Source organism: Tympanuchus pallidicinctus, unplaced genomic scaffold (assembly GCF_026119805.1).
Source record: "Tympanuchus pallidicinctus isolate F22 unplaced genomic scaffold, pur_lepc_1.0 scaffold22, whole genome shotgun sequence".
Lineage (NCBI taxonomy): Eukaryota > Metazoa > Chordata > Aves > Galliformes > Phasianidae > Tympanuchus > Tympanuchus pallidicinctus.
In genome coordinates this window covers 23601421-23622231 of record NW_026294739.1, presented here as the reverse complement: position 1 = coordinate 23622231, position 20811 = coordinate 23601421, and the positions used below count along the sequence as shown (strand labels likewise).

At 49.5% G+C, this 20811-nt stretch overlaps 1 protein-coding gene across 4 annotated transcripts in view; it reads left to right on the top strand.

Annotated features, from left to right (window-relative positions):
• The window catches only part of ZFHX3 (zinc finger homeobox 3), a 508991-nt gene extending 493870 nt beyond the window's left edge, over window positions 1-15121 (top strand). For all 4 annotated transcript variants that reach the window (XM_052686500.1, XM_052686501.1, XM_052686502.1 and 1 more), the window contains 2 exons: window positions 1061-6514; window positions 11033-15121. In XM_052686500.1, the coding sequence (XP_052542460.1) occupies window positions 1061-6514; window positions 11033-12618 (7040 nt within the window). In that variant the 3' untranslated portion in view covers window positions 12619-15121. The remainder of the gene's footprint in view (window positions 1-1060; window positions 6515-11032) is intronic.
• The last annotated feature ends 5690 nt before the right edge of the window (window positions 15122-20811 follow it).

The window sequence follows — 20811 nt, the reverse complement described above, 5'->3', positions numbered from 1 at the left end:
TCACTTGGAAATTGTATTAAATCCTTGTGAAGGAGACCAGATGGGAGCAGTGGGAAGGAGGTGGTAAGAGGGCTTAAAGAGCTGGTTGGGAAACCACAAGTGTTGCAGCTGGCGCAGACTGTACTAACACCTCTGCTGCTGCCGTAGCTCGAGTGCATCTGCTCTCAGGGAGCTCTGAGCTGCTGCAGTGCTTGTCCAGCTCAGATCTCTCCCACCTGCCTCATTGCCATGCTGTGTTTTGAAGACGTGGCTGTAAATCAATGGCAGTTTAGTCGTGGCTTTGCAGTGTGACATTAGAGCATCCCAAGAACAACATTTTGCATGGGCAGAAGCGTCTCATCTTGAAGTTGGCAGGAAAGCAGTGTCAGTCTACTTTCTGTGCCCTCCTGGCAAGTCATGAGGAATCTGGGAACTAAGACAGCCACTGCTCCCTTTCAGGAAGTTGGCACCACTTGGAGAAGCGCTCATGTGGGCAGGACAGCTAACGCTACGCTGGGCAGTAGGATCCCCTCTTCAGCTTCTGCCAATATCTCACTGCCTTTTCTGGCAGAAATGTACTAGGAGAAAAGCACTCGGTGCATTTTCTCTCTGGAGAGAGAACCGAGTGCTTGTTCTTTCTTCTCCCTCCATCAAACAACACCTTTTGAGATGCTACCAGTGGTACATGAATTTCATTCCTATTTTAGCTTTGATGGGACCAGGATTCAAATACCATGCTCAGCTGGGGAAACCTTCTTACTAGAAGTTAGACAGGACATCAAAGAAATAAAAGCAAAAACAGATTGGTGGCTGGATGGCCTTCACTTAAAAGGGAGAATTAAAGGTGATAAATGCACTAAGGAGACGTATATGTGTGAATATTTTCAGATATTCAAAGTGGGAAGAAAGTAAATTTTGTAAACTTATGCATTGGGCCGTGATGAGGATAATGGGCTGGTGTTAAAAGGAATGAAGGTAGAGGTGAAGAGTTGGAAATACCTTCCTGTCTTGCAGAGGGGGGAAAAAACAGTCCTTGTGCGTTAGTGTAATTTCCAGTTTTGTTGTGATTTTGTTTTCACAGAGCTCTCTGAGGACTCAGGAAAGAGTCTTTTACCATCGGAAGGTACGGAGCACAGCGGTGAACCCAAGCCCGCTCCAGCTGATCAGAGCTCTGCCAGGGAGGACTCCGGTTTCCTCTGCTGGAAGAAGGGATGCAACCAGATGTTCAAAAGCTCAGCAGCCCTGCAGACGCATTTCAATGAAGTTCACGCCAAGCGGCCCCAGCTCCCAGTGTCTGATCGCCATGTCTACAAGTACCGCTGTAACCAGTGCAGCTTGGCATTCAAAACCATCGAGAAGCTGCAGCTCCATTCCCAATACCACGTGATCCGAGCAGCCACCATGTGCTGCCTCTGCCAGCGCAGCTTCCGAACCTTTCAGGCCTTGAAGAAGCACCTGGAAACCAGCCATCTGGAGCTGAGTGAGGCCGACATTCAGCAGCTGTACGGTGGCCTTTTGGTCAATGGAGACCTCCTTGCTATGGGTGATCCTTCACTTGCAGAAGACCACACTATCATAGTTGAGGAAGATAAGGAGGAAGAGAGCGACTTGGAAGATAAGCAGAGCCCGACAGGGAGTGATTCGGGGTCGGTACAAGAGGATTCTGGCTCTGAACCAAAAAGGGCCTTACCCTTCAGGAAGGGCCCTAACTTCACTATGGAGAAATTCCTAGATCCATCTCGCCCTTACAAATGCACAGTCTGCAAGGAGTCTTTCACGCAAAAGAACATTCTCCTGGTTCATTACAATTCAGTTTCTCATCTGCATAAACTGAAACGAGCCCTCCAAGAATCTGCTACTGGGCAACCTGAACCTACCAGTAGCCCCGACAACAAACCCTTTAAGTGTAACACATGCAACGTTGCCTACAGCCAGAGCTCTACCTTGGAGATCCATATGAGGTCTGTCCTACATCAAACAAAGGCTCGCGCGGCCAAGCTAGAGGCAGCGGGGGGCAGCAGCAGTAGTAATGGAGCTGGCAATAGCAGCAACAGCAGTCTCTCCTTGGGTTCATCTACACCAAGCCCAGTGAGCACTAGCAACAGTAATGCTTTTACAACCACCAACACAAGCAATTCGGGCACCGCTCCTATTCCCAGCCTGCTCAGTCAGGTGCCCAGTGACACCGTGGGAATTCCTCCCATAGGTAATCCTGTTAGCACTAATATCTCCTCCCCTTCTGAGCCCAAAGAGGTAAACCGGAAGAAGCTGGCAGACATGATTGCATCCAGGCAGCAGCAGCAGCAGCAGCAGCAGCAGCAGCAGCAGCAGCAACAGCAAGCTCAGACCTTAGCACAGGCACAGGCCCAAGTCCAGGCCCACCTGCAGCAGGAACTGCAGCAACAAGCTGCTCTCCTGCAGTCTCAGCTCTTCAATCCAGCGCTTTTGCCACACTTTCCAATGACCACTGAGACCCTTCTGCAGCTTCAACAACAGCAGCATCTTTTGTTTCCTTTCTACATTCCCAGCGCTGAGTTCCAGCTCAACCCAGAAGTTAGTTTGCCTGTCACCAGTGGTGCACTGACACTGACTGGTACAGGTCCAACTTTGCTGGAGGACCTGAAGGCCCAGGTTCAGCTCCCTCAACAGAGCCATCCACAGCTCCTTCAGCAGCAGCAAGGTCAGCTATCCTTGTCACAACCTCACTCTGTCCTTATACAGCAGAGTCAGCACTCAGAGAAGAAGAATAAACCCATAGTGAAGGAGAAGGAAAAAGAAACCCCACGGGAAAGTGCAGAGAGGGGAGACGCTAATGCAGCATCTAAGGAGTCTCTGCCTGATAACTTAAAGCCCAAAGACAAGAAGGACTTTGTACCAGGCAGCAGTTCAGAGCCCTCCTTACTGCCCCCACGTATTGCATCTGATGCAAGGGGGAATGCCACAAAAGCCTTGCTGGAAAACTTTGGCTTTGAGCTTGTCATTCAGTATAACGAGAACAAGCAGAAAGTGCAGAAGAAAAACGGCAAGACAGAGCAAGGTGAGAACTTGGAAAAGCTGGAGTGTGATACATGTGGAAAATTCTTTTCAAACATCCTCATCCTGAAGAGCCACCAAGAGCATGTTCACCAACATTACTTTCCTTTTAAGCAGTTGGAGAAATTTGCCAAACAGTACCGAGAACACTATGACAAAATGTACCCACTACGGCCTCAGACCCCAGAGCCGCCGCCACCGCCTCCACCACCCCCACCTCCACTGCCTCCAGCACCTCCTCAGCCAGCTTCTACTCCTACCATTCCTACTTCTGCCCCACCAATTACCTCTCCTACAATTGCACCAGCCCAGCCATCTGTGCCACTCACCCAGCTCTCTATGCCGATGGAGCTCCCCATCTTTTCACCACTGATGATGCAAACCATGCCACTACAAACATTACCTGCTCAGCTGCCACCCCAGCTTGGTCCTGTAGACCCTCTGCCTACCGACTTGGCCCAATTATACCAGCATCAGCTCAACCCAAGCCTTCTCCAGCAGCAGCAGAACAAGAGGCCACGGACACGAATCACCGATGACCAACTCAGAGTCCTTCGGCAGTATTTTGATATTAACAATTCCCCAAGTGAGGAACAGATCAAAGAGATGGCAGACAAGTCTGGATTGCCCCAGAAGGTGATCAAGCACTGGTTCAGAAATACTCTTTTCAAAGAACGCCAGCGCAACAAGGATTCCCCATACAACTTCAGTAATCCCCCCATTACCAGCCTGGAAGAACTGAAGATAGACTCACGGCCTCCTTCTCCAGAACCTCAAAAGCAGGAGTACTGGGGAAGCAAACGGTCCTCCCGGACACGCTTTACTGACTACCAGCTCAGAGTCCTGCAAGACTTCTTTGATGCCAATGCTTATCCAAAGGATGATGAATTTGAGCAGCTGTCTAACTTGCTGAACCTCCCAACACGCGTCATAGTGGTGTGGTTTCAGAATGCCCGTCAGAAAGCTAGGAAAAACTATGAGAATCAGGGAGAAGGCAAAGATGGGGAACGGCGCGAGCTTACAAATGACAGATACATTAGAACAAGCAACTTGAATTACCAGTGCAAAAAGTGCAGCCTAGTCTTTCAGCGCATTTTCGATCTCATTAAACACCAGAAAAAGCTTTGTTACAAAGATGAGGATGAGGATGGACAGGATGATAGCCAGAATGAAGACTCTATGGATGCAATGGAGCTTTTGACTCCAGCCAGTTCCTCCTGCAGCACACCAATGCCCTCACAAGCTTACAGCACGCCTACATCTTCAGCTAATGCAACCTCCTCAGCTTTTCTGCAGCTCACAGCAGAGGCAGATGATTCCTCCACCTATAGTTCTAAAGTAGAAGCTACAGATGAGAAACCAAAGCAGTCTGAACCTCCAAGTACACAGCAAAACCAAACTCAAGAGAAGCAAGTACAACCAAAGCAAGAGTCTCAGCAGCAACAGGACCAAGGAGAACAGAAGACAAGTTCGGCACACCAAAAGATTTCACAGTTATCCTCCCCCTCTTCACTGCAGCAGCCACCTCCACCTCCTCAGCCCCCTCAGTGTTCCTTGTCACAGTCAAGCCCAAGTCCATCTCAGTTGTCACATCTCTCCCTCAAACCCATTCACACATCCACCCCTCAACAGCTGGCAAACCTACCTCCGCAGCTAATCCCGTACCAGTGCGACCAGTGTAAGCTGGCATTTCCTTCCTTTGAGCACTGGCAGGAGCATCAGCAGCTTCATTTTCTGAGTGCACAAAACCAGTTTATCCATCCTCCATTCCTGGACAGAACGCTGGATATGCCTTTCATGCTTTTTGATCCCAGTAATCCACTACTTGCGAGCCAGCTGCTGTCTGGAACGTTACCACAGATTTCAGCAACTTCAGCTACTTCACCATCAACACCAACATCCACAATGAACACGCTGAAGAGAAAGCTGGAGGAGAAGGCCAGTGCGAGCCCCGGAGAAAATGACAGTGGGACTGGAGGAGAAGAGCCACAAAGGGATAAGCGTCTAAGAACAACGATTACCCCAGAGCAGCTGGAAATTCTTTATCAGAAATACTTGCTCGACTCCAACCCAACACGGAAAATGTTGGATCACATTGCACATGAAGTGGGCTTGAAGAAACGTGTGGTGCAAGTTTGGTTTCAGAACACCCGTGCGCGGGAAAGGAAGGGGCAGTTCAGAGCTGTGGGGCCTGCCCAAGCCCACAGGCGGTGTCCGTTCTGCCGAGCTCTCTTTAAAGCAAAGACGGCTCTTGAAGCTCACATCCGATCTCGCCACTGGCACGAGGCCAAGAGAGCTGGGTACAACTTGACGTTGTCTGCTATGCTCTTAGATTGCGACGGGGGACTCCAGATGAAGGGAGACATCTTCGATGGAACGAGTTTTTCCCACGTGCCACCAACTAGCAGTGATGGTCAGAGCGTTCCTCTCTCCCCCGTGAACAAGAGCATGGAACTGTCACCTCGAACTCTGCTGAGCCCGTCCTCCATCAAGGTGGAAGGGATAGAGGACTTTGAGAGTCCCTCCATGTCCTCGGTCAACCTGAGCTTTGACCAAACAAAACTGGACAATGACGACTGCTCTTCTGTCAACACTGCTATCACAGACACTACAACAGGAGACGAAGGGAACGCAGACAACGACAGCGCAACAGGGATCGCAACTGAAACCAAATCGACATCAGGACCCAGCGAAGGTCTGACAAAAGCTGCCATGATAGCAATGTCTGAATATGAAGATCGGCTGTCTTCTGGCCTGGTCAGCCCAGCTCCCAGCTTTTACAGCAAAGAGTATGATAATGAAGGTACTGTGGACTATAGTGAAACATCCAGCCTTGCGGATCCCTGCTCACCCAGCCCTGGTGCAAGTGGTTCGGCCAGCAAATCTGGGGAGAGCGGGGATCGGCCCGGGCAGAAACGCTTTCGCACTCAGATGACTAATCTCCAGCTAAAAGTTCTGAAGTCGTGCTTTAATGACTACAGGACACCTACCATGCTGGAGTGTGAGGTCCTGGGCAATGACATTGGACTGCCAAAGAGAGTTGTTCAGGTCTGGTTCCAGAATGCTAGGGCAAAGGAGAAGAAGTCCAAACTCAGCATGGCCAAGCATTTTGGTATAAACCAAACAAGTTATGAGGGACCCAAAACAGAGTGCACTTTGTGTGGCATCAAGTACAGCGCTCGACTGTCTGTACGTGACCATATCTTCTCTCAACAGCATATCTCCAAAGTTAAAGAAACCATTGGAAGCCAGTTGGATAAGGAAAAGGAGTATTTTGACCCAGCTACTGTACGTCAGTTGATGGCTCAGCAGGAGCTGGACCGGATCAAAAAAGCCAATGAGGTTCTTGGTCTGGCAGCTCAACAGCAGGGCATGTTCGATAACACCCCTCTGCAAGCTCTTAACCTTCCTGCTGCATATCCAGCACTACAGGGCATCCCTCCAGTCTTGCTCCCAGGCCTCAACAGCCCATCCTTACCAGGCTTCACTCCATCCAACACAGGTGGGTATGGATATTGTCACACTGCTCAGAGATGCACATGAACTTGATGCATCTTTAGCACAGTCGGATGTTCCTTTCAGAATGACTGATAATAGGGTGCGTGGCCCCTTAGTCAGGCATGTTTACATGACAGCAAATAAGCAACGGGTATTTCATCTTTAATTCCTGAATTCAGTTTTGTTAGCAAAATCTGAAGTAGAGCAAAATCCAGACATGCTGCATATCTGTTTCATTAGCAAAGACTAAAAATTCTGATGCGTCTTCAAGGAAATTGAAAATAGCTGATTTACCAAATAGAACGTGAAAAGGACAAAAGCGCTGAATGCATTGTTCATTACATCTTTCCTTTTGATATTAAATTCAGTTTATGTAATGCTATCCCAAGCTTTCAGTAATTCTGAACTGTTTATTGGGAAAATGTTATGTACCTGGCAGTAGTGGCAACAGAATCTGGAGTGTCTTGATGTAGTGTCCTCGTAGTGATCTCCAGGACAAATCCTAATGGGTGGTGGCTTGTTTTCTGAGCTACGAGCTGAGCACTGCCTGCAAATACTCTCTCAGCCAAACATGATGTAGTCATATGATAAATCTGCTTTGTATTTCAATAAGATTTCTCTTAACAGGAGTGCATAGCAATGAAATGTGGCCTAATTGTTCAGATGGCCTAATTGCAGTTGTTGGACTTTGTTTCTTCATTTTTTTCAGGATGCAGTTTTCCCTTGTACCTGGTGGAGGGGTGGAAAGTATGTGATACGTAGCAAATATCGGAAGTGGGAAGTAATGTTCAGTACAGTAGACTTTGAAAACTTGATCCAGGGGCTGCCTTCTACCCCTGCTTCATCGGTGTCATCCCAAGGATGTGCCCGCATCTGAACTGCAACTCGTGACAGAGTGGTTGATGTTCTCTAGCAGACCTGCTTTCCCATGGCAGACTTCTCTGCATACTTCTGATGATCCCTATTCAAGTTGTCTTTCACCAGGTCTGCTCAGTTTGCAGAGATGTCCAAGGAAGTGATTCCCGTGTCTTGTCTCAGCAACAGGCTGATCTGTCTCAGGCTGGAAGGGCTGTTACACCACATATACCAGCATGTACCTTAGTTTTCTGTATTGTAGTGGTACAGATCGAATGCCATTAGACAGCATCCAGAAACAATAACTTTCTCTTACTGTACTAATGATGAGGCTAATGATGGGTTATAGTTCATGCTGTAAAGTCTGAATACGATCTAAGCATCTTCCTGGCTTCTTAATTGGAAACTGGAGTGATATCATTCTCCAAGAAGACTTTCTGATGCTTTTTGTCAGCAGGCCATCTCTTAAGTTCCTCTTTCAACAGATTGAGGAACCGAATGCTGATGCTGCTGAATAAAACAACGGTGTCACTTTAATGAAATAGTCTTCTTTGTCATCCAGGAGGTAAATCTTTGGATAGGCAAATCAAAGCCTTGGACTAAAGGATAATAGCTGATATGACTAGTTATGCTGCAGAGCTGCTCACTGTAAGTAACATCACCAGAGCCTGCAGTTACTGTGTTGTTACACTGACATTGGGTGTAATATCCTAAAGAGAGCACCAGTGACCCATGGTGTAAAATAGGCATCCTTCTCTCCCCTTGGAAGTGGTTGTGTTCACTTTTACCTCCACCGCAGTTTATCTCCAAAATATCTTCTGTAGGCAAATGGAAAATGTCCAGTCACTGCATTTGTCAGCTTCTGGCTTTTCCAAAGATGATCCACTCTCCTGGAGCCATGATCCTTCCCTCTACTTCAGCAGTAGGGGGCATTACATTGTAGAATGGTTCCTGATGTTCATGTCAGAAACAGAAGAGATCAGAGTGAATTTAGCTGGAAGGGCTTTGTTAGGAGCTAGGTTCTCCACAGGCTTTTTGCACAGTTAAAGAACTCCCTCCATCCCCATGAAGAGATAAAATAGTTCTTCACTGTGGGTGTAGGACTGTCCACTGTAATTGAGCCGTGTTGAAAAGAGTTTGTGTGAGCTGTTCTGTCTGGGGCTGCTGCCCATTACTGCTCCTCAGTCCTAGTCTTAGGTGTGTGCCTGAAGGGATCGTGGTGTGCCAGGATATTTCTGTGCTGTTGTTCTTACAGAGGGTTTTGGTTCAGTGGCCAGAAATAGGCCAAGACAATCTCTTGGGCAGATTATATTATCAGGCTATCTCACATCATCTCTGCACTGTTTACTTAGTACCCCAAATTTGTAACAAGATCTAAAATTACTTTTTTGCGCTTCAATATGTATTGTTGCCTTTATTTTTCTCCAAAGACCAGGATGCGTCCTGGGGAGATGGGGCTACATACTATGAATGTTAAAAGCAATCAGTGACTGCCTAGACAGGACTGAGCTATTTAGAAAGTCAAACAGACTATTTGTGGCCTTTAGATAAAGCTCCAAAGGTCAGGCCATGTCCGCTCAAAGCCTGTCGCAGCAGATAAGGCTGTGCATCCAGGAATGTTACGAATTAGCCGCTGCTCCTGTGCTCGAGGCTCGCGGGGCTGTTCAGTTAGGGAACGTCCGTTTCAATGGCACCTCTCCATAATGCACCCTTATCTGAAATCGGTGAGGCTGCTGCGTGGAGGCCCACTTATACCTTTACAAATCACTGTTGTCTCAATACAGCATCTGTTTGCACGCGTGGCCAGAGGAACACCCATTTAGGGCAGGTGTGAGAAAAGGACCTGTCCATGACATCTGCTGTTAATCCTTGTGGAGTTTCAGAGGGATCAGTACCAAAATAACTGTTTTTCAGATATTTTTGAGGAATTGGAAACTGTAGTCTCACTTACAGTAAATGGTCCAGTTCTGTTTCCTTCTGCTGTCTCTGGCTTTTTCTGCCAGACCAGCTAATGCTGGTCTGAGTGAACAGGGAAGTGTTCAAGTAAGAGAAAATCTAGAGATATAGGTTTCCTTTGAAGCCATCCTTACCTTGTGACGTTTATCTGCTGCTATCAGCCTGTGTGTCTGTTCTTTCATGGTAATGATGCACCTTCTTCTGTGTCTGCATTTTGCTGGTGTGACAGCACTTAGAGTTGCTTTTGCTGGAAGCTGAAAGGAAAAGTGTGGAGGAGAACAAGAACTTGGTTCAGTTTACTAAGAAGTCCATCCTCACTGGATCCTCTCTAATCAAGACCTTCCTATGTCTGCATCGTTTAGAAAAAAAAAAAAGAAAATAAAACCCCTAAGCTAAAGTCAAGCAGCTTCTAATTTGCTTTGGAAAATGATCCTTGCAAAGTTGTTTAATTCCTTCTGTGGCACCCATAGTTGCAAGCTACATTCCACAAAAGGAACAAAGTTTTCATCTGAAGAGAATGAACCCAGGGAACTGGAACAGCTCCATTGTATAGGAGACAACAGCTCAGAAAGTTTGGCTGAAGAAGTTTACACAAGAAGGCCAGGTGCATTGTGTGTGCTGAGTTCTTTCTGCAGGGCTTGTGCCTCTGCTCAGAAGTAGGGAATAAGGAGATTTTCTTCCCTGTGTTTACAGAACCACAGAACAGTTTGGGTTGGAAGGGACTTCTGGCGGTCATCTGGTCCAGACACTGTGCTCAGGCAGGGCCACCTAGAACAGGCTGTGAATGACTGACCCGTGTTTGCAAAGGTGGCATTCTCTGTATGGCTGCTCCTGTTGTGACACGATGGGCTGCCCTCCACCTGGCCACCTTCCAGGAAGGGAAAGTTGAGCACTCAGGGAGCAGCGAGAGGCATCCTGGGGACATCCCAGCTGCATCCGCAGTCTGCTCCCAGTGCCTTGCCCTGGCTGCCCAGGGCTCAGCACCAGCTCTCATCCCACAGCCCTTCTCCAAAGCTCTTTGCTGCCCCATGCTTCTCTTCAGCCCTCCTATGCGTCTGCATTGTTCCCTCATCAGATGTGCTCAGCTGCCCCAGACTGAACCCACTGGGATGTGCCTCTGCCTTTTGTCCCTTCGGGAAAGCAGGATTGTGGAAGTGGGGTGAGCTGCAGGTCAGGAGGGGTGCATAGTCAGCTCCTGAAGGATGAATCTGAGCATGGGCACTCCACTCTGATGGGTGGTGGCAGATGTCTGTCCGTCCGTCTATCCTTCCATTCTCTCCCGAGAGGCGGTCTGGGGGTCAGAGTGCTGAGTGTGACTGCCCTTCCTGGGACAAGGGCTCCTTAACACCATTTCCAGTTGCAGAGCACTCCATTTTGTCCAGCAGCAGAGTGAGAAGCACCATGGAGCGCAACAGAGGAGTGGGCAGCCTACATTTTAAGTACTTTCTTACTCCAGCGCTAGTGACCCTTTGCTGGGCCCAATGCCGGGCAGCTGTCGGGTGTCCATGGCAGTGCATAACATGGTGGCAGGTGCGAGGCCAAGAGCATGTGGGGCAGTGGGGACACACGGCATTACGAGCTCACTGCAGGGCCCAGCTATCACTGCCCCATGTGGGGAAGGGGCTGTGCCTGTGGCCCAGGACCATCGGCTTGCTGCTTGCTGCCCGCCTGTGCTCATTGGCTCCTCACCTCTCTCTCCTCCCTCTTGCAGCTTTAACTTCTCCCAAACCCAACCTGATGGGCCTGCCCAGCACAAGCGTCCCTTCGCCCGGCCTTCCCACCTCTGGATTACCAAATAAGCAGCCCCCGGCAGCGCTCACCTCACCCACCCCGGCACAGGGCACGGCCATCGCCCCGCAGCAGCCTCCGGCGACAACACCGCAGCCGCAGCCGCAGCAGCAGCCCCCGCCACCACGCAAGGAGAAGGAGGGCGAGAAGGCGAAAGAGAAGGAGAAGGTGCCCAAGGGGAAGGGGGACCCCCTGCCAGGGCCCAAGAAGGAGAAGGGGGAGGCACCGGCGGGTGCCCTTGCAGCCCCGCTGCCTGCCATGGAGTACGCGGTAGAACCGGCGCAGCTCCAGGCACTGCAGGCCGCCCTGAGCTCCGACCCTGCCACGCTGCTGACCAGCCAGTTCCTGCCCTACTTCGTCCCTGGGTTCTCCCCCTACTACGCCCCGCAGATCCCCGGTGCCCTGCAGAGCGGGTACCTGCAGCCCATGTACGGGATGGAGGGGCTCTTTCCCTACAGCCCCGCGCTGTCGCAGGCACTGCTGGGGCTGTCCCCCGGCTCCCTGCTGCAGCAGTACCAGCAATACCAGCAGAGTCTGCAGGAGGCATTGCAGCAGCAGCAGCGGCAGGCGCAGCAGCAGCAGCAGCAGCAGCAGCAGCAGCAGCAGCAGCAGCAGAAAGCGCAGCAGCCCAAAGGAAGCCAAACCCCCGTCCCCGCGGGGGCCGCCACCCCGGACAAAGACCCTGCCAAAGAACCCCCCAAGCAAGAAGAGCAGAAGAACGCACCCCGCGAGGTGTCCCCCCTCCTGCCCAACCCCCCTGAGGAGCCCGAAGCAGAAGGCAAGGGTGCGGACTCCCTCTGCGACCCCTTCATCGTCCCGAAGGTGCAGTACAAACTGGTCTGCCGCAAGTGCCAGGCGGGCTTCGGCGACCAGGAGGCGGCCAGCGACCACCTGAAGTCCCTCTGCTTCTTCGGCCAGTCTGTGGCGAACCTGCAGGAGATGGTGCTTCACGTGCCCACCGGCAGCGGCCAGGGCAGCGGCTCGTACCAGTGCGTGGCGTGCGAGAGCACGGTGTGTGGGGACGAAGCCCTCAGTCAGCATCTCGAGTCAGCCCCGCACAAACACCGAACAATCACAAGAGCAGCAAGAAACGCCAAAGAGCACCCCAGTCTATTACCTCACTCTGCCTGCCCCCCCGACCCCAGCACCGCATCTACCTCGCAGTCGGCCGCTCACTCAAACGACAGCCCCCCGCCCCCCCGGCCCCCCCCGGCTTCCCCCCACGCCTCCAGAAAGCCCTGGCCCCCGGCCGCCCCCCGCGCCCCGCCGGGGAAGCCGCCGCCGCCGCCCTTCCCTCCTCTCTCCTCATCTTCAACGGTTACCTCAAGTTCATGCAGCACCTCAGGGGTTCAGCCCTCGATGCCAACAGACGACTATTCGGAGGAGTCTGACACGGATCTTAGCCAAAAGTCAGATGGACCGGTGAGCCCGGCGGAGGGGCCCCGGGAGCCCGGCTGCCCTAAGGACAGTGGTCTAGCTAGTGTAGGAATGGACACCTTCAGATTGTAAGCTTTGAAGATGAACAATGAAAATGAATTTAAATAAAAAAAAAAGTTAATAACAAACCAATTTCAAAAATAGACTAACTGCAATTCCAAAGCTTCTAACCAAAAAAAGAAAAAAGAAAAAAAGAAAAAGTGTGGGTTGTTTTCCCATATAACGATGCCGGTGGGTTTTACATTTCTTTTTTCCTTTCCTTTTAATAAAATAAAACTGAAAAAAAAAAAAAAAAAGAAAAAAAAAAAAGACAAACCTGTTACATTTGTCCTTTCGAAGGTACTGTTGGTCTGGGAGATGAGAGCCCGCGCTGCCTCCGTCGTGTCCTCGGAGCGGAAGCCCCTTGTACATTGCCCCTTCTGAGTACGCCCCACGTCAATAGCACAGCAGAGGCCGGCATGCACTGTATGGGAAAGCAGCCCACCTTGTTACAGTTTTAAATTTCTTGCTATCTTAGCATTCAGATACCAATGGCTTGCTAAAAGAAAAAAGAAATGTAATGTCTTTTTATTCTCAGGTCAATCGCTCACACTTTGTTCTGTTTTCAGAATCATTGTTTTTATATATATATATATATATATATATAATTTCTTTTTGTTTGTTTGGGGGTTTTTTGTTTTGTTTTGTTTTTGTTCCAGAAAAGGATTTTTTTCCTTTCTTTCTTCTTTTTTTTTTCTTTCTTCTTCTTTTTTTTTTTTTGTTAATTTAAAATGGGCAGAAAGTATTCAAGAGAAAAACAATGTGAACTGCTTTAGCTTTTCGGGGATTCTAAGGGTAGCTTTTCTGCTGAAGCCAATTTCAAGGGGAAAAGTTAAGCACTCCCACTTTTCAGAAAAAAAACCACAAAGAGTGTTGAGGACTCGGAGCTTAAAAAATAAGTTTTAAAACAACTGACTTTCTGTATTTATGATAGATATGACCATTTTTGGTGTTGAGTAGATTGTTGCATTGGAAATGAACTGAAGCAGTATGGTAGATTTAAAAGAAAAAACCCTTTTGTGTACATTTAGCTTTTGTATGGTCCAGCTGACGGCTTCTCATTTGATGTTGTCTTGTTCATTCCTAGCCAGATAGATTGCAATCCATTGACTCGCCCAAGCTTTTCTCCCTTTGTACCTTTATCCCCACTTCCCCCATCCTGTAATCTTCCACTTATGGTTGCTACCTTCATTTCTTAGAGGGTGGTTGCATAATTATTTTATAAAAACTAAAGAAAGAAGTTCAAAGGGTTTTGGGGGTCAGTAGGATCCCTTGCAGAATATTTTTTGTTGGGGGTTTGAAACTTTTTAAGGCGAAAACATACGATTTACCTATGTCTGTTACCCTTGTGCACTTATCTCTTTCTTATTTTCCATTCTTCTTGTTGGGTTTTTGTTGTTGTTTTTTTTTTCCTCTTCTTTTCCTCATTTGTAAATGCTTCAAAGACTCTGTTCCTGAACTATACGCATTTGTTTCCGTTTGTGTAATTAGGCTGCACTCTGTTCCTCCTTTAAAAAGAAAAAAAAAAAAACACAAAAAAAACCAAGGTTTTGTTACATTCTTTTCTCTAAAGAAGATTCATGCTTTAAATAAAATCCAAAGACATACCCTTTCACCACTGGTGCAGAATGAGCAAAAAGGATTCTTTTTACTTGAGAATTTGTTTCTGATTAAACAAACAAGTCTAAGTTTAAATAAAGAATAAAAAAAAGTACCCAGGTTGTTATCTGTGCTTCTTCTGCAAGCAGAGAGACAACTCGCAGCGCACGCCAGCAGCCCCGGCCGTGCTGTTGGCCCCGGGGCGGCAGGGGGCCGCGTGCGGGCGCTGTGCTGGGCCGCCTGCGCTCCCACCTCCTGCGGTCCGGACTTGGAAACTTAAACTCGGTGCTGCTACCACGCAGAGCCTGGAGGTAAAGAGATGCTCACTGCTCCACTTGTGTAGCCAAACGTCAACAGGAACGACGTCCTTCCCCCCGTGTCTTCTGCCCCGACAGCGTGAGAGCCTTCTCCCTGCCATCCTCCTCCTCCTCCTGCTTCAAAGGGAACTTGGATAACTGTGAACGTGGGCTCCTCCGCCGCCCCCGGGCTCAGGCCGTGCATCGCCGCCACGAGAGCCCGGAGCGCCCGAGAGACGAACGTGGCTTTCATTTCTTAGCGGGACTCTTTTGTTTTTACGGAGTTTTGGTTTTAGTTTGACGAAAGACCAGATCCCGAACTGCTGTACATATTTCTAACTAGGCTAATGCACAGTGCAAATTCTTTTTTTAATTGTTTTTTAAGTAGACGATACTAAAGAGAGTACATCGACGTTCCCGCCAGGATCAGCTGTAGCATAAGGTGTCAAAACGGAAGCAAGAACACGAAACGCGATCGCTGTTTTAACAAACTGTTTTCTTTTAACAGAAGTTCTTGTATTTCTCCCTGTGTTTGAGATGAACATTTTTTAAATTCTAAAGTTGTACAGTTTTGGTTTTCCATTATTTTATCTTGTTTGTAATTCTATGAAATATATATATATATATTTTTTGCCATTTAACTGTTGTATGTTACTCTGTCTGTACCATATAGAAATTTTTCGTTTGTTTTGATTCTGTGATACGAGATAACAGTTGAACACTAGGTTTATCTGTCAAGTTCTGCGAGGTCTCTTTGAAACCCTTTGGTTTCTGTTGGTTTTTTTGTTGGTTTTCGTTGTTGTTTTTTATTAATTATATTGCTTGGTCATAGTGCAATTTCCCTTTCCTCCTTCCCCCTCCTCCTTCCCACCCACTAAAAGGTTTTATAAATTCATTTCCTTGTATTTTCTGTAAATGTTTCCAGAGACTTTCGGTGCGAGGCTGCCTCCTCCCCTCACACGGCGCGGCGGGGGATCGGACTGCGGCCCCACGCACCGCGGCCGCTGCCCACGGGACGCTTGGGCAGCCGTGTGGCAGGGCCGCGTCCTTCTGCCCCGAGCACACCCTGCATCTGCCCGGGAGCGGGGAGGGCGAGGAGCGAGGAGACGGTTTTAAACATAGCATTGAGCGGGTTTCTGTTTTATTTTTAATAAAAAGCTTTTTTTTAAGTGGTGAAGATGGCCAAAGTTTCATGCAACTGAGAATACAGTAAGGTGAAAGGCGCGCGCTGGGGCCGCCCGCGCCCACGGGGCAGGTGGGGCGGGAGCAGGCGAGGAGGCGCCGGCACCGCCAGCGCACCCGGCATTCGTGGAAATATATTTTGCTTTAGAAAACAAAAAACCTTTAAATAGAAGCAGAAATGGGGTCGGTCGGTCGGTTGGCTGTCGGCTGGTTGGTCAGTCGGTTACTTGGTGGATGCTTGACTGGTTGGTTGGCGGTTGGTTGGCTGGCTGGTTGGTTGATCGGTTGGTTGGTTGGCACTGAGATACTGCCCACTGTGAAACACAAAGCTTTGAATATTTTATTTTGGTTTTATTTTGGGGGGTGAGTTTGGGTAGAACGGAAAGCGTAAATGAGGTGAAAAGGGGTATGAACAGCCTTTGCAATGTACAAAAAATAGAGCAAGTGAAACCAAAAATGATGTTCTTGATGTTTTTCTATAATGTAGTCTTGTTAGCTTTTTTTGTTACTGTAACAATGCTGATCTCGAACTGTACCAAAATTCATGGAGACGAACAGAAACAGAAACCACATGGAACTTTCAAAACTTGGAAAAAATTTGTCACAAAAGACTTTGTTGTCATAGTTGAGTTGACTGTAGATGGTAATTGAATATACTCCTTTGGAAATATTTCATCACGTATGTTTCCTGCTCATTGTGATACATTAAAAAAAAAAAAAAAATGGGCAAAAGCTCTCGTGTCAATGTCCCGCTGGTGCGGTGCAGGGTCTGTGTCGGGGGCAGGCGGTGTGCGCAGGGCGGGCGCGATGGTGCAGCCGCTCCCCTGCCAGCACCCAGACTGCGGGTCGGCGGCACGGCTGGGCTGCGCTAATTGGAAGTGGGAGTGATGAGCCAAACAGGGCGGTTCCTACGACGGGATGCTTTGTGTATGAAAAAGACGTTGTGGAAGTGCGTTTAATTTTACTGGATGGTTGTGTAAGAACTCTGGGTGCACTGCTGTAATTAACAGTTACAGGGAAAGCACGATGCCTTCATGAGTAGGGGTCATCTTGAAACCTGTAAGCTAGAAGTGAACTAGAGTCGCCAGCTGTTTCCTTCCGCTATGAAAGCAAAAGGTGGCAAAGGTAAGGCAGGTGAGTAGCTGATTCCCTGCTCATCCTTTTGCTGTCAGGGAGGAACTCATCAAACTGTGAGTGTTAAATCTGCAGTTTCCTTGCCAAAAATTGCCCCTTGCAGCAGACAACATTTGAAATTTGTTAATAAGGACCACATCCAACAGAGAGCCCTGGGGGCTACCATTCATCTCTAATTTATAACTACAGCAATGAATAACATAAGAAAAATGCAAGTGGGATGGGAACTTCGTTTCACGCAGGTGTCCTTGGATGGGCTGCATGGGGCTTCCTTGGTCCATGGGGAAACAGAGCCCAGCACGCAGATCAGGGCTCACTCAGCCCACAGGGACACGAGGGCACTGCAGTGCGTGTGGCAGAACGTCGCCTTGCCAGCCAGTGAGGCCTATTATAGGCTTGCTGAAGCACCTTCATGCCAAAAAAAGAGAGACTAACACTTGTATGGATTCAGGCTCCAACAGTGCATGAATTACGGAGTAAAGCAAGTTGAAATTGACTCCCGATGACTCCTGGTGCCAACACAATGAAGTCACCCAAACCCGGCCCTGGACTGGGCCGAGGAGGGGATCCTCCTGCAGCCATCGAGGCAGCGAAAGACGCACCCAAACACATCGACAAAGGCCCCAGCTGTGCAAAGGGCAGCTTGGTGGGCTCAAGCAGCGCTGTAATGGCTCAGCATTGATGGTGTGTTTTTCCTTGTTGAATAATTTCCTTTCCAGAGATTTCCAAAAGAGCTTGGCTCTCTTTTCCACCGCTGGGTGCATGGGGCTTTTTGAGGATGGCCCATTTTTCCGGTACATGGAGCAGTGACATTTCAGGAGGTGCAGCCTACCCACCACACATCCCCTCCATGAGTCAGTTCAGTTACAGAGGGTGCGTATTTGTCAGCTTTATACGTGCTAAAAAAAATCAGTTGGGGGGGGGTTGCCAGGAGGAGGGTGTTTTTTAATGTCATTTTCATGTTGAAACATGACAGATTTTTCCAGGACAACTGGAAATTGTTATCAATAACTTTAATGGCTGACGTAGGTCAGACACCATTTTAAATGTTCCAGCACATGCCAGAAATACTGCACTGCAGCTTTAGTTGCAAACCACACATGAGACACGTCTCCTCCAAGATGGGCAGCTCCCAGCAGTACACTGCCCATGCCCACGGAGGGACCGTGCTCAGCACCTTCTGCCCTGCACTGTTCTTCCCAGATCACACCAAATCCAGATTTTTTCCCCACGTCAGAAGATGGACATCTGCCTTCTGCGCCGTTAGGGACTGGCACGGCATGCAGCGGTGCAGACAGCAGGAAGGGGCTTCTGCGCATCGGTGAGTTCGTGGGAGCAGCGTGGCTGAGGCTGAGTGCTGCCTCGGGTGGACACAGGCACGTGCTGGGGGCTGGGACAAGAGGCAGAAAAGCTCATGGGTGCACAAATCTGGACAAAACTAAATACATTTAGAGAAGAACGGATTTGGCTCTTGATAAAGAAACACCAAAGGCTGTGCTCACTGCTGTCTGTCACCAGGCACAGAGCACCTCTCTGCTGATGGTGCTGAGCCCAGGCTTTTGGAGCACTGCGGCTGCCAACAGAACAGTGCAGAGGTTGGTGAGCAGTTCCTCCTCACCCTCCATCTGCAGGACCCTCCAGCCCCCTCCTCCCATCCCAGGCATAGGCGTTGTGTTTCCTCTCTGCCCTGAGCCTGTGCAGGTGGGGATCTGGCTTGCCTCAGCTGATCCGTGCCTTTTCATTAATCGGAAAAATCCATTCTGCAGCTTCTACAGAAGGATGGGACTGCAGCAGGAATGGGGTCACCAGTGTGGGTGTTTGCACTGTGCCATGTTAATGACTTCAGTGTTGTTCGCAGACCTGCAGCTTTGTAAGTTTATTATGTAAAACTGATATTTATTCCTGGGTTGAATTCCAGTTTAAAACAGCTACGCTTGAGGAAGCACCTCTCTAATGCTCAGAAAGGTGTAAATGGCTTCTGGTAGCTGCAAACTAAAACCGCTGTGAGTGCCGATCAACTTAGAGCAGTGCATCAGCTGGAATCGTGCAAACCTCTGACACAAACAAAAAGGTTTTTCCATGCAGCGATTCTGTTAAGAGGAGAGCGAGAGTGATTTTTCAAATAACCTTTCACTGCCATCGCCTAAAAGGCAAGGAGGAGATTCAGAGAAGGAACGAAGCAAGGATCGCTGGGCCACTGAAGACACCAATGTCACAGACAGGCTTTCAGCAGCTGCCACCCGGAAGACGCCTCTTCGCCCTCCCAGAACTGGTGCTTTGCTGTTGTTCATGCAGGAGAGCGGCTCTGTGCAGGGCTCACTGTGCTGCAGAGGTGGCCCAGGCAGTCCCCACATCACAGCCCAGCACAGGGCCATCTGGTTCACAGTGACGCCTCGGGTGTCCCTGCTTTCACCTCTGGTTTTCCCCACGGGATCCCACGCGGGCTCTGCCACGGAGCTGAATCTCATGCGCGAACCCCCAGCAGCAAGGGCACAGGGCTGGCCCTGGGTGCAGGAACCAAAGAGGATCTTTGTGAAGGAGACTTGGCCACAGATAGGTTGATCCCAGGGACTAAGGCAAAGCCAAAAGGTCCCACAAATCTTGCCCGCCACCAGCTGCCAGTGAGGCTGTGCAGAAGTTCTGCTGTGCACCGTGGGCTGCCGTGTGCCCAGGAGTGCAGCAAGAGCCCACTGGGCCTGGAGGGACAGCGGCCCTCTCCTGAGAGCAGCAGATGCAGCCGCTGAACTGAGTAGGGCCCTGTGTTAACAGCTTTGCTAAATGGCATCTGAAGTCCTCTAAGAAAGCTGCCTCGTCTAACGCAGATGGATGCTCTGAGAAACTGCCACCAGGCGCGGGCTGTGCCAGCAGTGGTGAAGGGTTAACTCCATCAGTACTTAAACTACAAATATGGATCCCATTCTCTCCTCCAAGCTCGTTAACAATGTACACCTGATGATCTAAAGCACTAGAGAGTCATTTTAATTAACGCTCTGCCAGAGGGGATGTGGTGAAGACACTGATTTCACTCCAATGACTTTCTATTTTGGTATATTGCAGAATCGGTGCATTAGTTCCCTGGGCTGATGCGGTGAGTTAATCCAGAGACGGCTGCGCTCCGCAGGGGCAGCTCAGAGCCGGGCGCTGCCACCATCCTGGCCCCAGCACACGGCTGAGCTCCGGGCTGCACAACCCAAGGCTGTCCTCACCTACCCGCAGCAGCCAGCGCCGTGCTGTGCGCAGCCGTGCCCCCGGGAGGCGGCGGAGGGGCTGCAACCGGTGGAGCTGTGGGTCTCCCGCAGCCTCAGTGGTGATGGAAGAGGCTTCACACTGTGCCCCAGAGAAAAGAGAGCGGTACCTATAAATGGTATTGTGCTGTTGGTTAGATGGTAGCATGATGTTACTTAATTAATGTTTTAATACCCTAGGCATCTTCTGTGCCGTATAATTCATATCGATTCAGCTGTGAGCATGTTCAGTTAAAAAGACTCTCTTTCCTAAGCAAACTTTCAATTATATTGAATTGTCACAGCAAAAAAGGGCCTTTTCTCAGCATGAAGGAGGAGGTTCTCTGCCAGCCGCTGCCGGCCCAGCCGGGCGCACACGTGCTCAAGCAGACATGGGCATGTACACAGAGCTCAGCCCCTCCTGCACCTGGTCCCTGAGCCACCAGGGCCAACCCAGGCCCCACACCACCACTGGACAGCATTTTGATTCAGAGGTTGGGGAGATGTTAGTGTTTACTGACCTTCAGCTGGTTCGGTCTTCATCTCTCATTTTCACTGTAGCACACATGCAACAGGGTGAGTGTGTCACCACCTTTCTTTCCCTGTGGTGCTGGATGTGCAAGGAGAAAAACAAACCTGCTGCAGCCACAGCGTCTGCACCGCTGCGCCCTCCTGGCTGCAGAGCGGGTACTTTGGGTCACAGGGAGACCAAAGCCAAATCAGAATGGACAGAAAATTATCAGCATTCTGGAAGGAGAAAGCAGCCCCGCAAATAGGAACCATGGCGCATG